Source organism: Lycium barbarum, chromosome 5, assembly GCF_019175385.1.
Source record: "Lycium barbarum isolate Lr01 chromosome 5, ASM1917538v2, whole genome shotgun sequence".
Lineage (NCBI taxonomy): Eukaryota > Viridiplantae > Streptophyta > Magnoliopsida > Solanales > Solanaceae > Lycium > Lycium barbarum.
In genome coordinates, this window is record NC_083341.1 from 123,309,963 (window position 1) to 123,331,652 (window position 21,690).

General features: G+C 33.0%; 1 protein-coding gene and 2 pseudogenes across 1 annotated transcript; 2 read left to right on the forward strand and 1 right to left on the reverse strand.

Annotated features, from left to right (window-relative positions):
* The first annotated feature begins 1,129 nt into the window (after window positions 1-1,129).
* Window positions 1,130-2,131, forward strand: LOC132641353 (polygalacturonase-1 non-catalytic subunit beta-like). The gene is made up of 2 exons (XM_060358315.1): window positions 1,130-1,379; window positions 1,737-2,131. The coding sequence occupies exons 1-2, from the start codon at window positions 1,311-1,313 to the stop codon at window positions 1,944-1,946; spliced, it is 279 nt and encodes a 92-aa protein (XP_060214298.1). The 5' UTR covers window positions 1,130-1,310; the 3' UTR covers window positions 1,947-2,131.
* A 3,714-nt stretch (window positions 2,132-5,845) lies between these two features.
* Window positions 5,846-13,904, forward strand: LOC132641354 (wax ester synthase/diacylglycerol acyltransferase 11-like; annotated as a pseudogene).
* Window positions 13,905-14,761: 857 nt separating this feature from the next.
* LOC132642684 (omega-3 fatty acid desaturase, endoplasmic reticulum-like) lies at window positions 14,762-21,319 on the reverse strand (annotated as a pseudogene).
* Between the last annotated feature and the right edge of the window lie 371 nt (window positions 21,320-21,690).

Here is a 21,690-nt window from a genome sequence, read left to right on the forward strand (position 1 = left end):
CAAGGCAGGCTAGAGCGATATTAGCCGACGGCGGGACATGGATGCCAAAGCCCTTAAAAAATATGGAGCATTATAGAAAAAAATGTGAGCATCACCAAATGACCGAGTATGACCCAATTCAACATGTGTATGAAGTTAGGACGGGTTATCACAACGGTGAGGGTGGAAACGTGCATACCGTTTATGAGGCAACAAGAACATGCACTTGCGGTAAGTGGCAAACGTATCACATGCCGTGTTCTCATGCTGTCAAGTGCTTCGAGAAAATGAGAAAAACGGTAACAAGTTATGTGGCGGGGGAATACAAGGTCCACAGTTCTTAGAGCATATTCTGGCCAATTCCACCCACTTGGTAATGAAGCTTATTGGCCAAACGAACCGTTTTCGATGGTTGCTAACAAGAATTACATTAGGAAATTGGGCATTAACTCACGGAGTCATAGACCCAATCAAATGGATGTTAGTGAAAGAACTTACTCTCGCAAGTGTTCTACATGTAAGCAATATGGCCATGACAAGCGTTCGTGTGGGCAACAAAGCCGTGGTAGTACAAGCACGTCTCGAAATAATAGAGCCTCTATAACTTGAAGATTGTATTATTATTGTAATTTATTATTGTATTGCTTTTAATTAGTATTGTAATTAAATGGAATGAATTATTTTTTAATTAGTATAATCCTCTCGTATTAGATGAATTATTATTAAATCAAATATTTATATTTGTACATTCAAATATAATAAAACACTTAAATCAAAACCCTATAAATATAACAAGTTTCAAAACTTACTTCGGGGCACTTTAGAACCCCTAAAACGACGATCCAAACGTTTAGGTGGACTTGATGTAATGAGCCGACATTATTGTACGCAAAAAAAGATATTAAGTTTTATATAAAATATTGATATTTTGGGGTTTTGAAACATGACTAATCTTTGCCCAAAGTAAGGAAAAAAATGTGATTTGAAAGGTAACACCAAAAAAAAAAAAAAAAAAAACAGAAGAGCTGCTTCACGCACGAATTTCGTGCGTGAAACTTATTAATGTGTTTTTTTTTTTTTGTACTAGTTTGGTTCAATTTTTTTTTTTTTTTTTTTTTTTTGTGCTAGAAAAGTCGCGGATTCAGAAAATAGAGATAGTGTTTCAACTTCAAACGGGCAAGAACAGAACTAACCCCACACTCTCATCTTTCTCTAATTTCTACTGTACTCTTATAGAACCTTCTACTATAAATTTTGTGCCTCTAACCAAACACTCCCCACCAACATTCTACTCTTCACCTTCTCTCTCTCTCTGTGTTTCACACCAAGAAATGCTCACTAAAATTCTTCTTCCTTCCTGCATCTTACTTGTTCTTTTGTCCTCATTACCATCTTTCAATGTAAGTAACATTCTTTAACTCTTCTGCTCATCTATTTCAGTTTCTTGTACTAATCTTGATTTGCCATAAAGAATGTAACTTTGTGTACTTACTGGGTGTCAAATGTCAATGAAGTAATCTTTGATTTTGTCATAAAGATTGTAGCTTTATGTAGTACACTCTGGTTGTCAATGAAGTAAAAACTTGATTATGTTATAAAGATTGTAACTTTATGTACTCATTTGGGTGTCAATGAAGTATTCTTGATTTGCCATAAAGATTGAAACTTTTATGTACTTATTTGGGTGCCAATAAAGTAAATCTTGATTTTTCATAAAGTTTGTGACTTTGTATACTCATAGGGTGTTGTAAATGCAGGTTGTTGTGGCTGGAGATGGAGAAAATGGGAACCCATTTACACCAAAAGGCTATCTAATTAGGTACTGGAAGAAACAAGTTTCAAACAGCTTACCAAAACCATGGTTCCTTCTCAACAAGGCATCTCCATTAAATGCTGCCCAATATGCAACTTACACAAAGCTTGTTGCAGATCAAAATGCACTCACCACACAACTTCAATCCTTTTGATCTTCAGCAAATCTCATGTGTGCACCAGATTTGTTACCAAGTCTTGAAAAACACAGTGGAGATGTTCACTTTACCTCTTATAGTGACACCAACAATCTTCGACCCTTTTTTATTTTTTTTAATGGAGGATAATTATTTCTATCTTATTCTTCCTAATCACCCTAAAAACCGGTCAACATACAAAAGCCTTCCAAATAAATATGTTTTCGGATAGCACATAAAATAAACATGGTGGTTTTTTGAGATAGACACCTATCTTAGACGGACCCGGCCCCTGTGCCAAGTCCTATTAGGCCAAATGCACGAGATGCAAATAAAGCGTAGCCTACTAGGGATAATTATTGCTTGTGTTTGGTTTGCTAGGTTTAAAATCCTAAAGGAGAAGGTTTCTAGACTGGCTTACCCGAGCGGACAACTCGAGCTGGGGAAGGCCAGATTACCGGTAGCAGAGCTTTTCCGGCTTCACTGGAGGTCCAACCCCGCCTAACATGTGTGATTGCTAATTATCCTGAACCAGGAGCGTAACCGCCCACAGGCTCATCCTGACAGAAAATTTTGTGGAGCATATCCGCATACACAGTGAACAGTGGTGAATGTGTTGAGAGACTAAGAGGGGTGCGCGAGAGAAGATAGTTTATATATGCAGTCACATAATATCAAAGCGTTCAATAAGCGGCAAATAGCACATTAGGCCAACAAACACAGAATATATCCAAGAAATAAATAAAGTCAAATACAAGTCAATAGATAAAGCTTGAATTCTAGTTATCCCCAGCGGAGTCGCCATCTGTCACACCCCTTTTTTTCCTTAAATAAATAAATAAAAAAAGTAGTTATAAATTTATTTAAAAGGGTTTTTCCAATTAAAGTGACATTTTGAAAAGGGATTATTTTATTTATTCAGAGTCGCCACTTGGAATTGAGTTTTAGTGTTCCAAGTCACCTTATTGAATCCTTGATCAAAAGGAAAATTGACTCTTTAATTATTGGTCTGTGAAAAAAAAAGTCCGGGTAAGCAATTATGTTGATCGGGGAGAAGGTATTAGGCATTCCCCGAGTCTCGTGGTTCTAGCACGGTCGCTTTATCAACTTGTGTTCGGCTTAAATTATTTTGGATAAAATGTATTTATTTAGCTATGCCTATGATTCGCTTAAATATTATTGACCTTTTACTAGTCTTGACTAAGACGTGTAGTTGCGACCTCAACCTCGACATACGCCAGCTAGACGCGTAAACGCGACCTTAACTTGCGTATCGCACCTAGAATTTTTAACCTACTTGCCTTGCTTAAACCATGATGATTATTTGGTCCCTTTTCCACTCATATTATATTGAAGAAACCCAACAAATTTTTTAGATATATTTTAAAACCAACAAATCGCACTAAATTAGAAGAAAATCGCGGATACAGTCACATAAACAAACTACCAATTGCAACAGAGAAAGGGAAAAATGGATATATAAATTATATTATATAAATTAATATATTATGATTTATTTTTTTATGATATAAACATAGTACAAGTAATATTCTCAGTGTACGCATGGTTCTGATTATCTAATGTATAGACAAAAACATATATTTTAATCTTGACATCCATTAAGAAAGATGTTACCACAGTGAATAAGATATCATTGATGGAAATAAAATATAATCAAAGAATGATAATCAGTAGTTAGTTCATATATTCAAAAGAAGAATAAAACTAATAATAAAATAAACATTGTTAACTTTGATTGCATAGAAATAATGATTCCCCATAAAAACCATTCAAACCAAATATCCAGATTCAAAATTCATAACCAAAGAAAATTTAACTAAATGAAAGTTCCCTTTAGGCTAAAAATATACTAAGTATTATCCCATTGGCAGATTAATTGAAAGGATGGAAATAAATTGAGATTATATGGGCAGTCAACTAAAATAGATTTAAACTTCTAGTTAGGATACCATACAAATTTTGAGTTCACCTCTATCTCTTGATTTTAATTACCTTTAAAGCTAATTATGCCAATATTAGCGTACAATACTGCTATTCCATTCTATTCTTGCTAAACAGTGGACGGTTGCTAAAGTATACACATATGATGAGTTTATTTATCCTTCGGGCTTAATAAACAGAAACGATAATTAAAAAGCGATACGTATCATATAATCATGATATTGAACTATACAAAGAAGACTGAATGTTACCTTTTGCGAAAATATCTCGCTGAAAAATAATAATATGAAGCTACAATATTCTACCAATTTCCCAGTTACTAACGACTAACTTCAAGTCCACGAACTCGAAACCCCGAACAGAAATCTCGAACTCGAGCTTTACAGAAAACCTTTATTTTTTTGTGTTTGCTGTTTTTATGTTTCTCCGTGTTTTTTTTTTTTTTTTTTTGTTCTCTTCCCCCATTCCTGTGTGTTGTGTTGCCTTATTTATAGTGTATGTGTGTGGGTGTTCTGCATAATTAAAGGGGCGTGTGAGAGTGGAAGGTTAGAGGATAATGTTTGGGGAGAGTTTAAAGGGGTGAGGGGTTTGAAAGAATTGGGAGGATTGGTTTTGGGATAAGGATTGTGGTAGAATAAGGATTGTGGTTGAAAGACGTAAAGGAAATGGGACTTAGGAGGATTTGAATTTGTAACAGATTAGGTTGTTTAGGTGAGTATGAATACTTTTTTTTAAAAAAAAAGATAAAAATGCTAACTAATCACTTTTAAAAAAAAAATATAGAATAGCTAAATAGCTAGTCCAAAATAAAGAACATGTAACTAAGCGAAATACTAAAACCACTAGCTTATTTATCAAAACTTAAATTATAAGAAAACATATTTTGTAAACTTCCTTTTTAAAAAAAAAAACAAAACTTATCCTAAAATGTGACTCTATATTTGTAGCTTTTGATCTTTTAAAAGTAAGAATTACTAAAAATGAATTAAAAATTAAAATATTTAATTAAACCTAAAAGAAATATTTAAATGCTAAAAATGGTGTAAAAATTTATGTTCGGTCAAAAATTAGGTGTTCACAAATATAATCTATCTTTCAATTTTTCTTTGAGTTAATCTTTTGATTTCATTTTAACTATTGGGCACTATCTCTTCAAAATTAGCTATAAGTAATTACCAAAAAAACAAAAAGGCTATAAGTAGGGATGACGACAGTTAAATATTTTAATAACTAGGTTCCTTTTAATTATGCTAATTGCTTATTTTATAAAAATATCGATGATGTTCAATTGTGTTATGTGTTATTATAACAATTTGCTAGAATCATAGATTTATATCAAGAAAAGAAATTTACTTTGCAGTCATGACTTTTGGTGTTGACAATTTCTTTTTACAGAAAATATTGTTCTTGCACGAAGAGGAGAAGAGATGAAAATGTTGAAGTTTAAGAAATCTGGCAAACGGAGAAATACTTGGAAAGTTTTTAAACTAATAAGGACTTATTTATTATTCAAATTATGGTTAGAACCTTGATTTAGTTAATTAAATTTTAACTATTAATTTTAACTCATAGCATGTGTCTCGCATCCAAGTAAGAACATGGGGAAAATGGAGACAATGGAAATGGAGAGGAGCCCATCCAAGTTGTACTGCTATTTTCACAAAAGTCTAAATCAACGATGAAACTTCCCCCCTCATTAGCAAGATGGTGTGCTCTTAGTTAGAGTTTGATCCTTTTACGGTTGAAATCTATCAACTCTGTGCGCGCTCAATAAATTCCTTTCTTCTTTAAATAATTGGAGCCTTTTGTATCAGCACTACAATGGAAAACATATTCCTATATAAAATGAATGTAAATTCTATTTAATGAGAGCGTACTTTTTATGGTTGAAATATATCTACTCAAAGAAAACTCTACCTACTTTGGTTTCTCTGTGTACCCAATAAAGCTTCCTTTTTTTCTTTAAATAATTGGAGCCTCTTATCAGCAATATTCGCCTCGTAGTTCAGCTAGTGATCATCTTCACATAATTAATAGAGTATAAGATATGGAGTACTCTGGTGATAACAAGATGGTTCTCAAACCTATACGAATATCAAAGAAATTAGATGAAAATGGAGAAGAAGAAGAAGCAATATTACTGAGTCCACCTTCTCGAATGTTTCATGAACCTAACTACAATGTATGCATTGTAGCAATCATGGGATGGAAAGTACCAATTAAGGTTGATGCCATCAAAGCTGAAATACAACACAAGTTGCTTAAACACCCACGCTTTTCCAGTTTGCAGGTACTTACAAAAGTTTAGTTCGCATAACTACTTCTACTTATAGTAGCTAAAAAATGCTGTTAGCACAAATAAGGTACTACAAATTAAGTATATATATATACAAAAATGCTTGAGACTTGAGTCATATATCGGGTGCACTATTTTATCTGTAAGGCAGAATTGACTTTGAAATGGTAAAAATTTGCTCCTTTTTGACAAATTAAGTAATGACGAAGTCAGTGACTAGCCTACGAGATTGTTTAATTTGGAGCAGCTAGGTAACTACTGTATCATGTAGTCTTGATTAATACTGTACATCAGTGCAAGTCTCATGGGTTCAAATAGTGAAAACAGCTTTCGGCAGAAATGCAAAGCTGTGTTCATAAGACTCAATGTGGACCTGAGCATAGCGAGAGCAGAGAGCTTAATGCTCGAAGTTGTCCGATCCTTAGGTTACTTCAAGTCTTAGCTGTTGCCGGCAATTATTTTTCTAAATATATAACCCGATAGTACTGTAACGTCTTTAATTTACAAGGTTGACGTACAAAATATGAAGTTTGTCAATTTGTGTTGTCACAACTCACAACAGGTTATGGATGAAAGTGATGGCAGCCGAGAAATACGATTAGTTCCCACGGCAGTGAATATAGATGATCATGTTATAGTACCTCAGATCGCTGGTATTAATATGGACACGGACAAGTTTGTGGAAGATTATATATCAAACCTAAGCACGACAACTATTGACATGTCGAAATCTTTATGGGATCTTCACATCCTTAACGTGAAAACATCCGATGCCGAGGCAACTTCTATTTTCCGTTTTCACCATTCGCTTGGGGATGGAGTTTCACTCATTTCCCTCTTACTCTCTCTTTTTCGGACAAGTTCAGATCCTACTTCTTTGCTGACACTCCCAGTTTCTTCTTCCTCTAAGGACAAATCGAACTTATCAATAAATAATCGAGAAAATATTTAGTCGTTGATATGGAAGTACCTCGTAAAGTTGTGGTTGCTCATCAAACTTTTGTTCAATACGGTTGTGGATATTTTGCGGCTTACAGCTACAATGCTCTTCTTGAAGGACTCTCAATCACCTTTTACAGTTGCACAAAGATTTAAGTCCAATCGTCACAGATTTATCTATCGGACTGTTAGTTTGAACGACATTAAATTTGTTAAGAATGCAACAAATGCTGTAAGTATATACTCCTACATTTGATCTTACGTGTCTTAGTTTGACTGGATACAAAGTTTTAAAAAATAAAAAAGTCTTTTAAATCTTGTGGTCTTAAATATCACATACAACACATATTAATCCATTTTCATGGATTTAAGCTTTTTTCTGTGAAACTATATATAGTTTCTTTCGTGATTGCCTTTTAATTTTATCTCTTTTTATTGATTGCTTAAACTAGGAAAGCACATCTGGGGGTCAATAAGTTCTTGTCCTACATGCAGTATTTACACTATATAGAAGCACGAGTGGGATCATTTTTCGTCGTCCGTTTTTGTCGTCCGTAATAAAAAATTGAGGGCCCCAAAAAAATTGTGGGCCCCATATATATTATTATTTTAAACAACAACTAATAATTAAAAAAAAATGCCCCATATATATTAAACAATAACTAATATTAAAAAAAAAAATTGGGCCCCATATTAAACACCAACCAGTAATTAAAAAAAAAGTGGATCCCATATTACCAAAAACAAGCAATATTAAATAAAAAAAAAAAAGTGAATCCCATATTAAAAAAACAAACAATGTTAAAAAATTAAGTGCTTAGAAAATTAAACAATTAAATCAATAATGATGGATTTATTGCCACATGCGTATCAACCTATTAGTGGGAGCAAATGAAATTATTATACAGGATACAGCAACATACTTAAAATACTTATATATTAAAATAAGATAGAATTTAATTACTTTTTCATTTTTTCCTTACTCTAATAAATGTGAAAATAGATTAATGTCATAAAATAAAAAATAATATTAAATGGAGATCAAATAATTAATAAGGTAAATTAGTGAAATTATAATTCTAATTGACGTTTCATTAAAAAAACCGTGTATCGTCCGTTTCAAAAATAAAAAATTGTGGGCCCCAAAAAATTGTGGGCCCCATATATATTAAACAACAATTAATATTAAAAAAAATGGGCCCCATATTAAACACCAACCAGTAATTAAAAAAAAAAAGTGGAATCCACCACATCCAAACTCACGAGAAAAAAAAAAAGTGGATCCCATATTAATAAAATCAAGAAATATTAAAAAAAAAAAAAGTGAATCCCATATTAAAAAAATAAACAATGTTAAAAAGAAAAAAGTTCTTAGAAAATCAAACAATTAAATCAATAATGATTGATTCATTGCCACATGCATATTAACCCATTAGAGAGAGCAAATGAAATTATTATACAGCAACATACTTAAAATACAAAAGTGCTTAGAAAATCAAACAATTAAATCAATAATGATGGATTTATTGCCACATGCGTATCAATCCATTAGTGGGAGCAAATGAAATTATTGTACAACAACATACTTAAAATACTTATATATTAAAATAAGATAGAATTTAATTACTTTTTCATTTTTTCCTTACTCTAATAAATATGAAAAGAGATTAATGTCATAAAAGAAAAAATAATATTAAATGGAAATCAAATAATTAATAAGGTAAATTAATAAAATTCTAATTCTAATTGACGTTTCCTTAAAAAAATCGCGTAAAAAACAACATGACAAGTAAAATGAGTTAAACAAAAAAGGCCACAAAAAAAAAAGTGGACCCCATATTAACAAAATCAAGCAATATTAAAAAAAAAAAAAAAAAAAAAAAAGTGAATCTCATATTAAGAAAAAAACAATGTGAAAAAAAAGTCCTAGAAAATCAAACAATTAAATCAATAATGATGGATTCATTGCCACATGCGTATCAACCCATTAGTGGGAGCAAATGAAATTATTGTACAGCAACATACTTAAAATACTTATATATTAAAATAAGATAGATTTTAACCACTTTTTCATTTTTTCCTTACTCTAATAAATGTGAAAAGAGATTAATGTCATAAAAGAAAAATAAATATTACATGGAGATCAAATAATTAATAAGGTAAATTAGTGAAATTATAATTCTAATTGACGTTTCCTTAAAAAATCGTGTAAAAAACAACGTGACAAGTAAAATGAGTTAAACAAAAAATATTTAATAAAAATTAAAAAATAGAAGTTCTTCATGGCCCCATATTAAACACCAACCAGTATTTAAAAAAAAAACAACAAAGAGCAAAAAAAAGTGGAACCCATCACATCCAAACTCACATGAAAAAAAAAGGTAGACCCCATACTAAAAAAATCAAGCAATATTAAAAAAAAAAAGTGAAACCCATATTAAAAAGAACAAGTAATGTTAAAAAAAAAGTGCTTAGAAAATCAAACAATTAAATCAATAATGATGGATTCATTGCCACATGCGTATCAACCCATTAGTGGGAGCAAATGAAATTATTGTACAGCAACATATTTAAAATACTTATATATTAAAATAAAATAGAATTTAATTATTTTTTCATTTTTTCCTTACTCTAATAAATGTGAAAAGAGATTAATGTCATAAAAGAAAAAATAATATTAAATGGAGATCAAATAATTAATAAGATAAATTAGTGAAATTATAATTCTAATTGACGTTTCCTTAAAAAATCGTGTGAAAAATAACATGACAAGTAAAATGAGTTAAACAAAAAATATTTACAATTTCTATTTTGTTTCATTTTAAACATGTAAAATTAATATAATAATTAGAATTAGAATTATCCAAATCAAAATTTGATAAAAAAATTATATGTATTACTTTACTATTACTACTATATAGAAGAGTCGGTTTATAGAGGCAAGATCGTCGTCCGTGTTCGGTCCTACTTTTTTATTTAACGCCAAAAAAATCCTTTGTGGTCCCACCCACTTTTTTATTTAAGGACAAAAAAATGACTTTTTATACTTTATATTACCAACTCTTCTAAAAAGTAGATAGAAATACTTTATTATATTTCTATTTTTCTACTATATAGAAGCATCGATTTACCCATGCTTCGTCGCCAGTCACTCTTAAAAAAAAAAGGGGAGGGTGGACCCCACCCTCTCCGAACTCATAAAAAAAAAGTGGACCCCATATTTAAAAAAAAAAAAAAAGGAATGTGCACCCCATATATTAAAAATCAAATAATATTCATGTAATTCCCAAAGTATCTTCAAAATATTTAATTGTTGTATTTGCTATTCCGCCATGTCATTTATTTGTTATGTTTACTAAACTAAATATACTTAAAATATAATTTAATTACTTTTTTATTTTTATTCTTACTCTAATAAATGTGAAAAGAGATTAATATCAAATGAATAATTCTAATTCACATTTCCTTAAAAACCATGCAAAAGACAACATGACAAGTAAAATAAGTTAAACCGAGAATATTTACCAAAAATTATAAAATAGCATTTCTTCGTTTAAATAGAAAATCAATTTCTACTTTGTTTCGTTTTAAACATGTAAAATTAATTTAATAATTAGAATTAAAATTATCCAAATCAAAAGTCAATAAAAAATAATAAGTATTTTACATCTTTAAATTAATCGAATTAAAATTGAAAGTATCAACTGATGCTTAAATATTGCTATTATTTTATCTCAAAGAGAGGAAAATAGTTTTCTTTTAAACAAGTCTTCTCTTTTAAAAAGTATTAATAAATTTTCGTAGCAAACACGAATATAATAAAGTTTTAGATACGGAGCACAAACTACAATGTTATATTAATCGTATTTGGAACATAGTGTATATATATATAATCACTATCTAAACACAACTACATATACATAGATACACTATAATCTGAAGTCTTGGGCCCGTGCGCAGCACGGCATAGGCCATCTAGTAATATGCTATGAGTCAGATTTTTAGCTTGTCGCGGTGGGCGCGCAACTATGATGGAAAAAAATCCTTTAAGGTCATTTTTGTAGTTCCGTGAAAGAGGGGAAAAAAGTTTTTTTTTTTAAATAAAAAAATAAAATATATATATGCAATTTTAGAAACTGTAAGGAGTCGTTTCGTTAGAGAGATTAATTAGCTGAGTATGGCAGCACCTAGCTAACACATCCTACGTCCAAGGGTGATCTTACTGTGATAGCATATTCCCAATAATTCCGAAATACATATATATAGGGCATTCTCAGTGGTGGAGCCAGGATATTCTGGGGGGGTTCAGAATACGAAGAGGTAAACACATGAATAAGTCAAATGGGGTTTAACATCTACTATATATACATAAAAAATAATTTTAACCATATATAAACAATGTAATTTTTCGCCGAAGGGGGTTAGGATGAACCCCCTAAACCCTACCTGCCTCCGCCCCTGGACATTCTATTCGAGTGTAGCAGTTAGTAATCTTTCACAAAAAATAGGAGTTAATTTACTCTAAGATCCTAAGGGGCGTTTGATAGCTAGTTAGAGTTATGCATGTAGTATTGCATGGATTAGCTATGAGGGGAATTTATGTACTACTTTATATAGGGATTAGTTATACAGAGTTTAGTTATTCTTGTATTAGTTATTTTATCTCCTATTCTGCATAAAGTGATACAAAAATTCCTTCATAACTTATATATGTATTAGCTATGCGGGTTTCTAAATTGCAAACCAAACACCGTATTAGGTGTATTTATTTTTATACAGAGCAAAAGAATGCTACCAAACATAATATTACTATGCAGAATTTAATACATGAATAACTTAGCTCCTAACTAACTACCAAACAACCCCTAAATTATTGCAATGAGATAGTGGAATTAGATAGATGCAATTTTCTATTGTAAAAGTTTAGAGAACGGAAATGAAATGCTGATTTTGGAATATTGTTCTATAAGTTATGTGCATGACTGCCGTAATCTAACTGTAGAATGTTCCCAAAGAAACTCAATTTTGGGTGCATTTCTCTATCTTTTCACCAGAGTATTCTAGTTTGAATTTTGAAAGTAACTCTTGTTTCACTGTTTTGGCCTTTATTTCTAACCTAAGCTCATGTTTTTCTTCTCTCTTGCAAAATTAGACGGTTAATGACGTTATACTGGGGATAACACAAGTAGCATTATCTCGTTATATCCACCGAAGATACGGTAATTAAGCTCCTTATTAGCTCACTGTATACTTGTTAGAAAATAAGTACTCCTACAAACAGAATAGAAAAGTCGATCTTGATCAGAAATCAAAACCTATAAAATTCTAGGTGAAAGTCGTATAGAAGGTTACTTTTGCTATGGAATTAATCTTTTTTTTTTTTTTTTTTGACTAAGTAGTTAAGGTTGAAAGCTTATATTTAATTCGTGGCTGCATATAACAATGTAAGTTTGCTTTTAACCATACTAGTCAAACTTTATAATGTGTTTCTTCCTGACATGACAGTAGAAGTTGAAGGTAAGAGGAAATTTTCGCTGGAACGAATGAGATGCAGAGCGACTGTTCTAATGAATTTGAGACCGGCTTTAGGAGTTCAAGTGAGTATTTCTTTATATACCCGTTAAAAATGAAGATCTTCTGGATTGTTTATAGAGTTCAAAAGATTGATCATTGATGTAGAAATATTTTGCTTTAAAGATTGATATTTTTTTATTCAATTACCCATACATGAATGTTGTTGTATTAGCAAAAAGGGGCTCAATAAAGATTGATATATAATCGTGTTATTGATATGTAAAAGATTTAGATTATATATGTGCCTAATCAATAAACGTACATGACCATATGGCAGGCTATAGCTGAAATGATTGAGAAGAACGCCATAGTGATACAAGGAAATTGTTTCAGCTTTAGCTTAATTCCCTTAACTATAGCTGAATTAGAGAATCCTCTGGATTATGTTCGCAAAGCTAAGACATCAATGGATCGAAAGAAGCATTCTCTTGAGTCTCGATGCATCTTTTATAGTTTACACTTCTTCCTCAAGTTCTTTGGCTTAAGGGTACTGCACTTTTTCTCTTAGTCACTTAATTTTCAACAAAGAGGATATGTTTGATTCTTTATTTTTATTTTTCCATTTCCTTTATTAGTTATCCTTGTAATCTAGACCTAACATATTTTCTTTACCTTCGCATGGAACATAGGGTGCGACAACACTTTGTGAAAGAATTCTATCCCGAACAACACTAATCTTTTCAAACGTAATTGGTCCGCTTGAAGAAGTTTCTTGGTCAGTCATCCATTGACATTTGTTGCCCCAACATGTTATGGACATCCCACTGTAAGTATCTTTAATCAACCGGTTATCTACTATGCCCCAGTCACAAATTAAACTAGTCGAGATCAATTATATATATGAATCTTCTATATTTTTCATACTGTTCTATTTAAAGAAAAAATAAACTACTTATATCAATATCGCTAAATCGCTAAATTCAATTGCATATAGGGGCTAATGGTTCATGCGTGTAGCTATGCCAAGAAGTTAACATTTGTTATAGCAGTTGAAGAAGGAATGACTCCAGATCCTAATCAGCTTGGCGATGATTTTGTCGATTCCTTCATGCTTATCGTCGAGGCTGCCCTCTCAAACAAAATTGAGAACCATAGTTAACTAGCTCATTACACATCTGAAAGTACATCTATGATATGTACATTTAATATTGCTCAAACTATTATATTTGATTATATTCGAAAATTGCTTTTAGTTACTGCAGTAACTTTTAACATAATAAGTTGCTCAGTTTTAGGATGGATTTGAATTTCAAATTTCTATTAGATTTGTTTAGGTTGTTGAGTCATTTTAGGCTTTTGAAATTATTTTGCAAATTTTCTGTTGTTAAGTTAGATATTTAAACCCTCTATGCTTAATAAAAATTTGAGAGACAAATTTCAATCAATACTTTTAACCTTTTTGTGGCACCATGTTTTAATTAAAAACCAACACAAATATATTTTCCCCTTGCTTGATAGATAGAGCTATAGATTCACATTTTTCTGGCTAGCACAAAGTAAGGGGGCTGGGGGGGGGGGGGGGGGGGGGGTTTACAGGAATATCTGAGTCTCCCCTTAATTTAGCAGTTGATTTAATTTGTATATATTGGTTGTATTGAGCGTTGGCGCTCATTGTCCAAGCAATTGTAACAGAATTTTTTTAATCATTTTGCAGCTGTAGTAATTTACTGCCCCTGTTTGCCAAGCCAAATCTGAGAAAATTCTCAGGTACATGGGTACTGGTTGAGTTATTTGGTACATTAACATGTGCTGATTTGGATTATTTTCGTTCTCCTTACGTTTAATTCAAGTATTGGTTTGTGATTTTTTTGTTTTAAAAAAAATATATTTAGTTAGCCAGTAATATTTTAGAGAACTGCGTTGGGCTTGATTTTCTTGAAAGGTTTAAGTATGAGCAGGGGTTACGTAGGATAACTTAGTTTTTCTAGCCCTCAAATCTGTTTTTCAATTGTTTGGCATTACAAAACTATAGCTATGACCAAGTTTCTGAAACTAGTCAATTAAGTAGGTTGCGAGTTTCTTTTGATTTCTCTCTCTCTCTCTCTCTCTCTCTCTCTCTCTCTCTCTCTCTCTCTCTCTCTCACCCCCATGTGAGTTGCAGAGATTGATTCAGTCTTCCTTTGAAGGAGAAGATTGGAAGAGGTGTGGATCGTTCTGATAGAAAACAATCTCCCCAGAATCGCTAACATAATGATCCTGTTTCATGCTCCTTGTAATATCCTTCACCAAGTGAAAAGGAATTGCCCCTGATTGCTTTTTGGCTCTCTGTAATACTTCCCAAGTACTACTTTTGCTGCTTTTGTCGCTTCTCTCAAGTGATAATGTGTTATCTGAGGAAATAGAAGGTGAATAACATGTGTTCCAATATCATGATGTATGTTATTGAACAATCTGTAGTCTCTATCAACTGTGGTTAGACCCCCTCTTCAAACTCTGTCTGTAACTCACTAGAGGCCCGGGAAACAAACGAAAGATGTGTACGAACGAGATATCCAGCAACAAGACGTCAAGAAGAAGGAAAAGGATTGGATAGAGGAACTCCCGAGCATTTGGCGATCTCAGATGTGTCGATATCAGTGGTGTAACTCCATTCCTTGCCACGGTACCAGGGAAGCTTCTTCTCGTAGCCATGGTGATGCAAGTAACAAAGTCCGACCACATTACAAAAATCAAATAAGGAGCGCCATAAATGATTAAGATTTAGAGAGTACCAAAGAGGGCGCATACGTAAACGAGGAGAGCTGCCATGATAGTCCGCTGATACAGTTGATGTTACAATATATTTTCTCTCATAGGGTTGAAACAAATCACTGTATGGGTTGATATGAGAACCAGATTTTCCTGGACTTCTCTTCATCAAGTACATTGGATATGCTAACAACGGAAATGGGATCTTGTATGTTAGAATCTTTGTTGAATTACCCACTTTAATTTCTTGTATAGCTTTTTCGGCATTTGCACCCAAGACTCATCCGTCTCCACATTTCCTTGGTTCTGATGGTGAGTTTTGTGGGGAGGATAGGTTACCAGAATAGCAGAATGTAGTATGTGACCAATTACATTATTTAGCAACTGGCTGTCTGAAAAGCTGCCATGCCCACCATCATGTCCAATGTGGAGTATATGAAGAAGTAAATACATGAAGAAGCCAAGAGGGTTCAACATCTACTGTATATACATTTTTTAAAAAAAAAAACTTGTATATATACAGTAATTTTTCGTCAAGGGGGTCGAACGCCCTGGAGGCTACTTAGCTCCACTTCCGTGTCCAAGAACAAAGATTGCCCAAAATATGGTGCCGTGGATAGCCCAATAGATTGGGTAAAATAACCAATTATCCAAGCAATTAATTAATTGCAGTCCCAATGAATGTTGTTAACACCCAATTTTGTCCCTCCTTTATTTAATTTTATTTACTCGGGCTTCTAAATTCATTGACAAGCCAAACACTTTATTTTCACTATTATGTTTTGCTGCTACTACTATTAATATCATTACTTTCATTTTCACTACTTTACTATCAATATTACTTGTATTACTTTATCACAAATTTTAAATGGTTCGTCATCGTTTCATTTAGGATTTGTACTCGTTAAATTAATTTTTTACCTTTTACCATTTGTCTTCACATAGCATATATTGTACCAGTTATTAAGTTAAAAGCCCAAGAATAATTAAATAGGGGAGGAAGAATCAATAATTTTCAGCCAAATTATTAGCCTATACTCTAGTTAATTCGTCCAGCCCATTACCCATTTCACTACTCAAACGGACCAGCCCACACTTCAATCCATTACAAATCAGCCCACAATACCCGACCCGGCCCAGACGAAATAATACATTTCAGATTAGGTTTCAGCAAAACCTAATCTCTTTCTCTTTCAACCCTCAGCCGCTTTCACTCCTCTCTCTCTCCTTTCTCTTCATCTCTCCTCTCTCCCTACCCTACCATTCCTCCTCTCTCCCACGCTCCTCTTCCACCTCCACTTCCCTCTGTTCCCCACGCCTGTCCCCCGCTCCTTCGTTTCTCTCTCATACGCTCCTCTCTTTTCTCATATTTTTCTATAAAAAAAAAATAGAATTACTCAACATTTTGGGAGGACAAGTTTTGACTGAGCGTTTTCAGGGAACGATTATTCAGCGTTTTCCCGGAGCTTACCCTCACAGTTCATACACTTTTGATCAATTATCATCTGTTCTTGAACATTTATTCAACATAAAATTTCTGGTTTGTTTCGATCTGAGGTTCGAATCGTTCGTCGTGTTCGGGTCTATTCATAACGAGAGAGTAGATTCGACGACCTCGACACCCTAGTTCACTGCGCCAACAAGAGGTAAACTTCCTATCGCTTTTTTTTTTTTTGGATTTTTAGTTATGCTTTGTTGAGTTTAGTATCAGTTTAAGCTTAATGTAGTTAATTATGTTTACCAAGTTAATTTTATCTATTTTGGATAGAGTAATTAGTTAAGTGGTAATTTTATTTAATCGATGATGTTTTTTAAGTTATTTGCTGGCTATGTTAGTTAAATAATGTTTATGTGTTGATGTTCTGATTTATGGTAATCAAGGATTGTGTTCATTGGGTCTGAATTATTGTTGTTATACTACCAGCTTTAGACCTCTTGTGTATGACTTGATCTCGGATTAGTGCTTATCTTATATGGCTTTGTGCTTTGACATCATGAGTAGTATATAAATTGATGTGTATCCTTGAAGCATTGCCCGTATTTGTCTAATGTATAAGTTTGGCAACCTGTCTAGGAATCTTAATCTAATTCTGTGTTTCTCAAAATAGGTGTGTGGTCTGATACATACTCATACTTAGAGCAGCTGGTGATTACTTTCTCTATGTTTGTCCATGTCTATTTAGTTGTTAGTTAAATCTGCTGTTTGGCTGCCCATGGATGTGTTGAGAATGTTCTGTCAACATATTAATCACAATTTACTATACAAGCATGTTTTACATCAGTATCAAGATCACATATGTCCTAAAGGGTTGAGATGAAAGTAGCTTAGACCAATATGACATCCTATAAGATACCTATTGTACGACTATTAGACTGATGAAGTTCAACTGATTACATGAATGTGTTAAGCTAAATCTCAGAACTGTGTACATGAAACTTGGTGTGTCTGCCTCAAGCTATGCCCAAATTCACAATGATTAGTAACTTATTTATGTTTAGGTGTGATTAATCCTCCCTTGCTGCGTATGGTGCTATGTGATTTTGAGTGCTTTCGCTTCTTGTTTTACATCCCATGCCTGCTTTGACTGCACTTAACCTTGTCCCTTCCAAACTGTCACACTGCCTGAAGTGCCTTGCACACCTGAAATACCCATCTGATAACTTCATATTCAACTGTGTCTACCTGAATTACTGCCTTGGTGCCATAATATGGTTTTGTGCTTCTCAAATCAATTCATATGTGACCATTATATAATCATAAGCATTGAACCTAGTTTGTATGCCCATCAGTACCTTGAGGAGTTGTTTTTGGACTGCTTGAATCCTGTATTGATAGTTCATTCTCATTAGTCTTGCATAGTTAGTTTCCTCTTTTAGAATACTGCAGCATTGTATCTCACTTTGGACATCTCTACTGATCATAAACATCAAACCTTGTCAGTGTCCTATTTTTACTCCTTGAACTCTGCACTGCTGAGTGTGATTTACCTCTCTCACTGTTCTAGATATGTCATCATGTATCATTGAGTGAATTTTGCATAACCCCTCCCTTCCAAACATGTTGTAACTTGCCTGCTTTCTTTCATCTTGGTCTGGCTGCTAATCTACTCGCCTTAACCCACTCCTGGGATGCCATGATATAGCTATCACTCTGTAGTACTCATTTGACTCTCTTAAATTTGTTTAAGTCTATGATCATGGTTGATGTTCATATGCTCTAAATAAGTTAAACATACCTCTTTTCATTTAGTGTGTATACTTGACATATCTGCCTAAGTCTAGTTACATTTGGCTTGACTGATTGGGGTCACATGGTTGTCTTGTTATGTTGCTTGAACTTGTCCTTTTGATAATTGGTTGCTGGTCCAGTCTTAATCAGTCCTTGAATGTTTAAGTGATGAAGTTGTTGATTAATATCTCACCTCTTTAGTATAATCATACCTTTGGGTTCAGTAATCTTTTCTTATTCTTGTTGAGTATTCTCTGTTCTGTTTATGACTTCAGTTAGGACCCTTTAGACCATTAGTATGCTCCAAGATTGCATGTTTGAATTCTTGGAATGGGTTGACAGGAGTAGTAAACAGTTGGTTGTTTATTGAGCCAAACCTTTTCTAGTCGTATTTCTTCAATACTTTAAGTTCAAGTTAGAGGATCAAATGTTTCAACAACACTCAAATCCTTCTCCATGTCTTTGGTTAAGTAGCTGTCTCATTAGCATCCCTTACACTCTTATTTTTCTGTTGATTATATGAATGGTTCTTGCTTAGTTCAATTTCACTTCAGTAACTCGTTTGGTCTGAGTATATATTTTTGTTGAAATGGTCAGCCAGTTTCATATCCTATTTAAGTCAGTCCGTTAGATTTTTTGTGGAGTATTTCAGCTTGTCAACAGTATTCCTCCATTATAATAGTAGTTTGGATTAAGTAACATTTCTCTGTATCAACTTGAGTATTAGCAACCACTCAGTTGTTTCAGAACAGCAGCTGACTAAGATTTTGTTCAGCTAAAATGTTGCTTGTCTAAAATATCTATTGTTTCTGTTGTATCAAAAATGAATCTCTGTTCACTTTCAAGCAAACTGCAATTAGTTACTATCATGTAATGTTGAGTATCCCTTCTTTGGCAAACTGGTTGGTAAATTCATTTATGACACTTTATTTGAAATGATGGTTTCTCCTAAGAACAATAGCATGAGCATGTGTTATAGGTAAAATTATATGTGTTACCCGTACCTAAATAAAAGTCTATACTGGAATATACATATGGTATACTTAGGTATATCCGGCACTTTGTATGCTTTTTGTATGCCTTTGGTGTCTCTCTAAATGACAATGAGGTGCTAAGTAGGATTAGAATTCATCTCTGAATTTAAATATTGATTAGTGTTAAAAAGAAATTAGATAGGCAGATAGTATACTAATATACACCAGTCATGGCAGTCCCGTGTGTTTGTAATGTAGCATATCGTCAAAGTAAGCCCGCAATTGTAAGACCCTTTCCCTTTGAGTGTTTCGATTAAGGCTTATCTCTTTCCATGTTCTGTTATTGGGTTTGGTTTTATCCATTGACCATTTAAATCATTTGGCTGCCGCTATTTACATGAGTTTCTTTATCTAAGTTTTGGCTGTTACTTTTTCTTTATTGCATATTTGAAGTATAGGTCTTATAAGTCCTCATTGTACTAATCCTTTTTATTTTATTTTTGCGTGACTATCGCATACGAGTTCAAGCGACTCGTCATCTCCTTCCGCGTTCGGCGTTAGGCTAAAAGCCCAACAAAATCCTCCTCTCGTATCCGATCAGCCCAATCCGCAGCCAAACAAGAAAATAAAATCTGGGCCGAAGCCCAACAGTAGCGGACAGCAGCCTTCCTAAATGGGCTGAGCCCATTTACATTACATCTACTCCTCTATTTTATTTCGTGCGCATTTAATGTGTGTTGTATGACTAACAGTTTTGTTTGTTAATTTAGATAAACCTAGTGACATTAAGGGTTTTAATTTAGTAATGGGTAGTTAATTCCACAAAATTACATTCACTTCTATTTATGTTCTAAACTACTTATATAGTATCTATAACATTTATTGGAGTAATTGATTTTCAAATAGCATGCCTACACATTCTTGGGTTAAAGGAATCATTTTTCATTCTTACCATCTTAGGACTTTCAAAACATCATAAATTATACACTAATGTTAGCTTATTTTGAGAAATAAAAAGGCAAGCTAGTATTGTGGATAACTTCTTCACTTTTGCTCTTTTTCAACGCTTGAAACATATATTTGCTAAAACAATCCTTACATAGTCTATATTGAACTATTAGTCTTTGTAAGTCTTTACTTTTAATAGCACTTAAAATCTTCTTTTATACAAATAATTATTTTTCTACAAGTCCTATTTTAAATAGCATTCGCACAGGTCTATCTATAACTTTAGCCACATTTACAAAGCTACGTTCTTTTCTATAATACTATATTTACACTTAGCCTAACTAATCATAAGTCTGGTCGGTTAACCATTATTAATGGGTCTTAAAGGGTGCCTAATACCTTCCCTTTAGACTAATTGAACCCTTACCTAGAATCTTAAGTTTCGCAGACTTTTAAAACAGAGTTAACTTTAAAATAACTTTAATCAATTTAGGTGTCCTAATTCACCATAAATAATTAGGTGGCGACTCCTTAAAATAAACAAAAAGAGGAATCACCAATATGTTGTACTTCTAATTTAACCCGATTAAAATGGGGTATGACAAATGTACCAACTAATATTAGGTCCCTGAATACATAGCTCAAGGACCTGAATGGATCCTTAACCCAACAATGCTTTGGAATTGCATTTCGTATCTCAGCCAGCCTAAATGGAGGAGGGGCACACATTAATCTCATTGCTGCTCTTATAATCAATCTCACTTATTCCCAGAGACCCCATTAAATTAATGCTCTCGACCAACTCTGAACCTGTTTTGGTTTGAGAGTAGGCTAACTTATGAACAAGATGATAGTGCCCCTATATATATAAAAATAACAAATCATGGTTATGTTACTTTTTATTTTGTTGATCTTAGTATGTAATTTTAATTTGTCCTCAAATGCGTGTGTCGGTCTAGCTACTAGCTAAATGGTCGTCATTTAACTTTCTGTTGTGATATATTTTTCTTGCATGAAACTGAACAATCGTTTGTCCCCTTCAACCTTATCGGCATATTTTCAGGGCTGGTCATAGTAAAAGAAAAACAAATTGTCTGGAGACTATGTATTGTCACGAAAATAGAACCACCTCCTATTGTCATCGTTGTATAC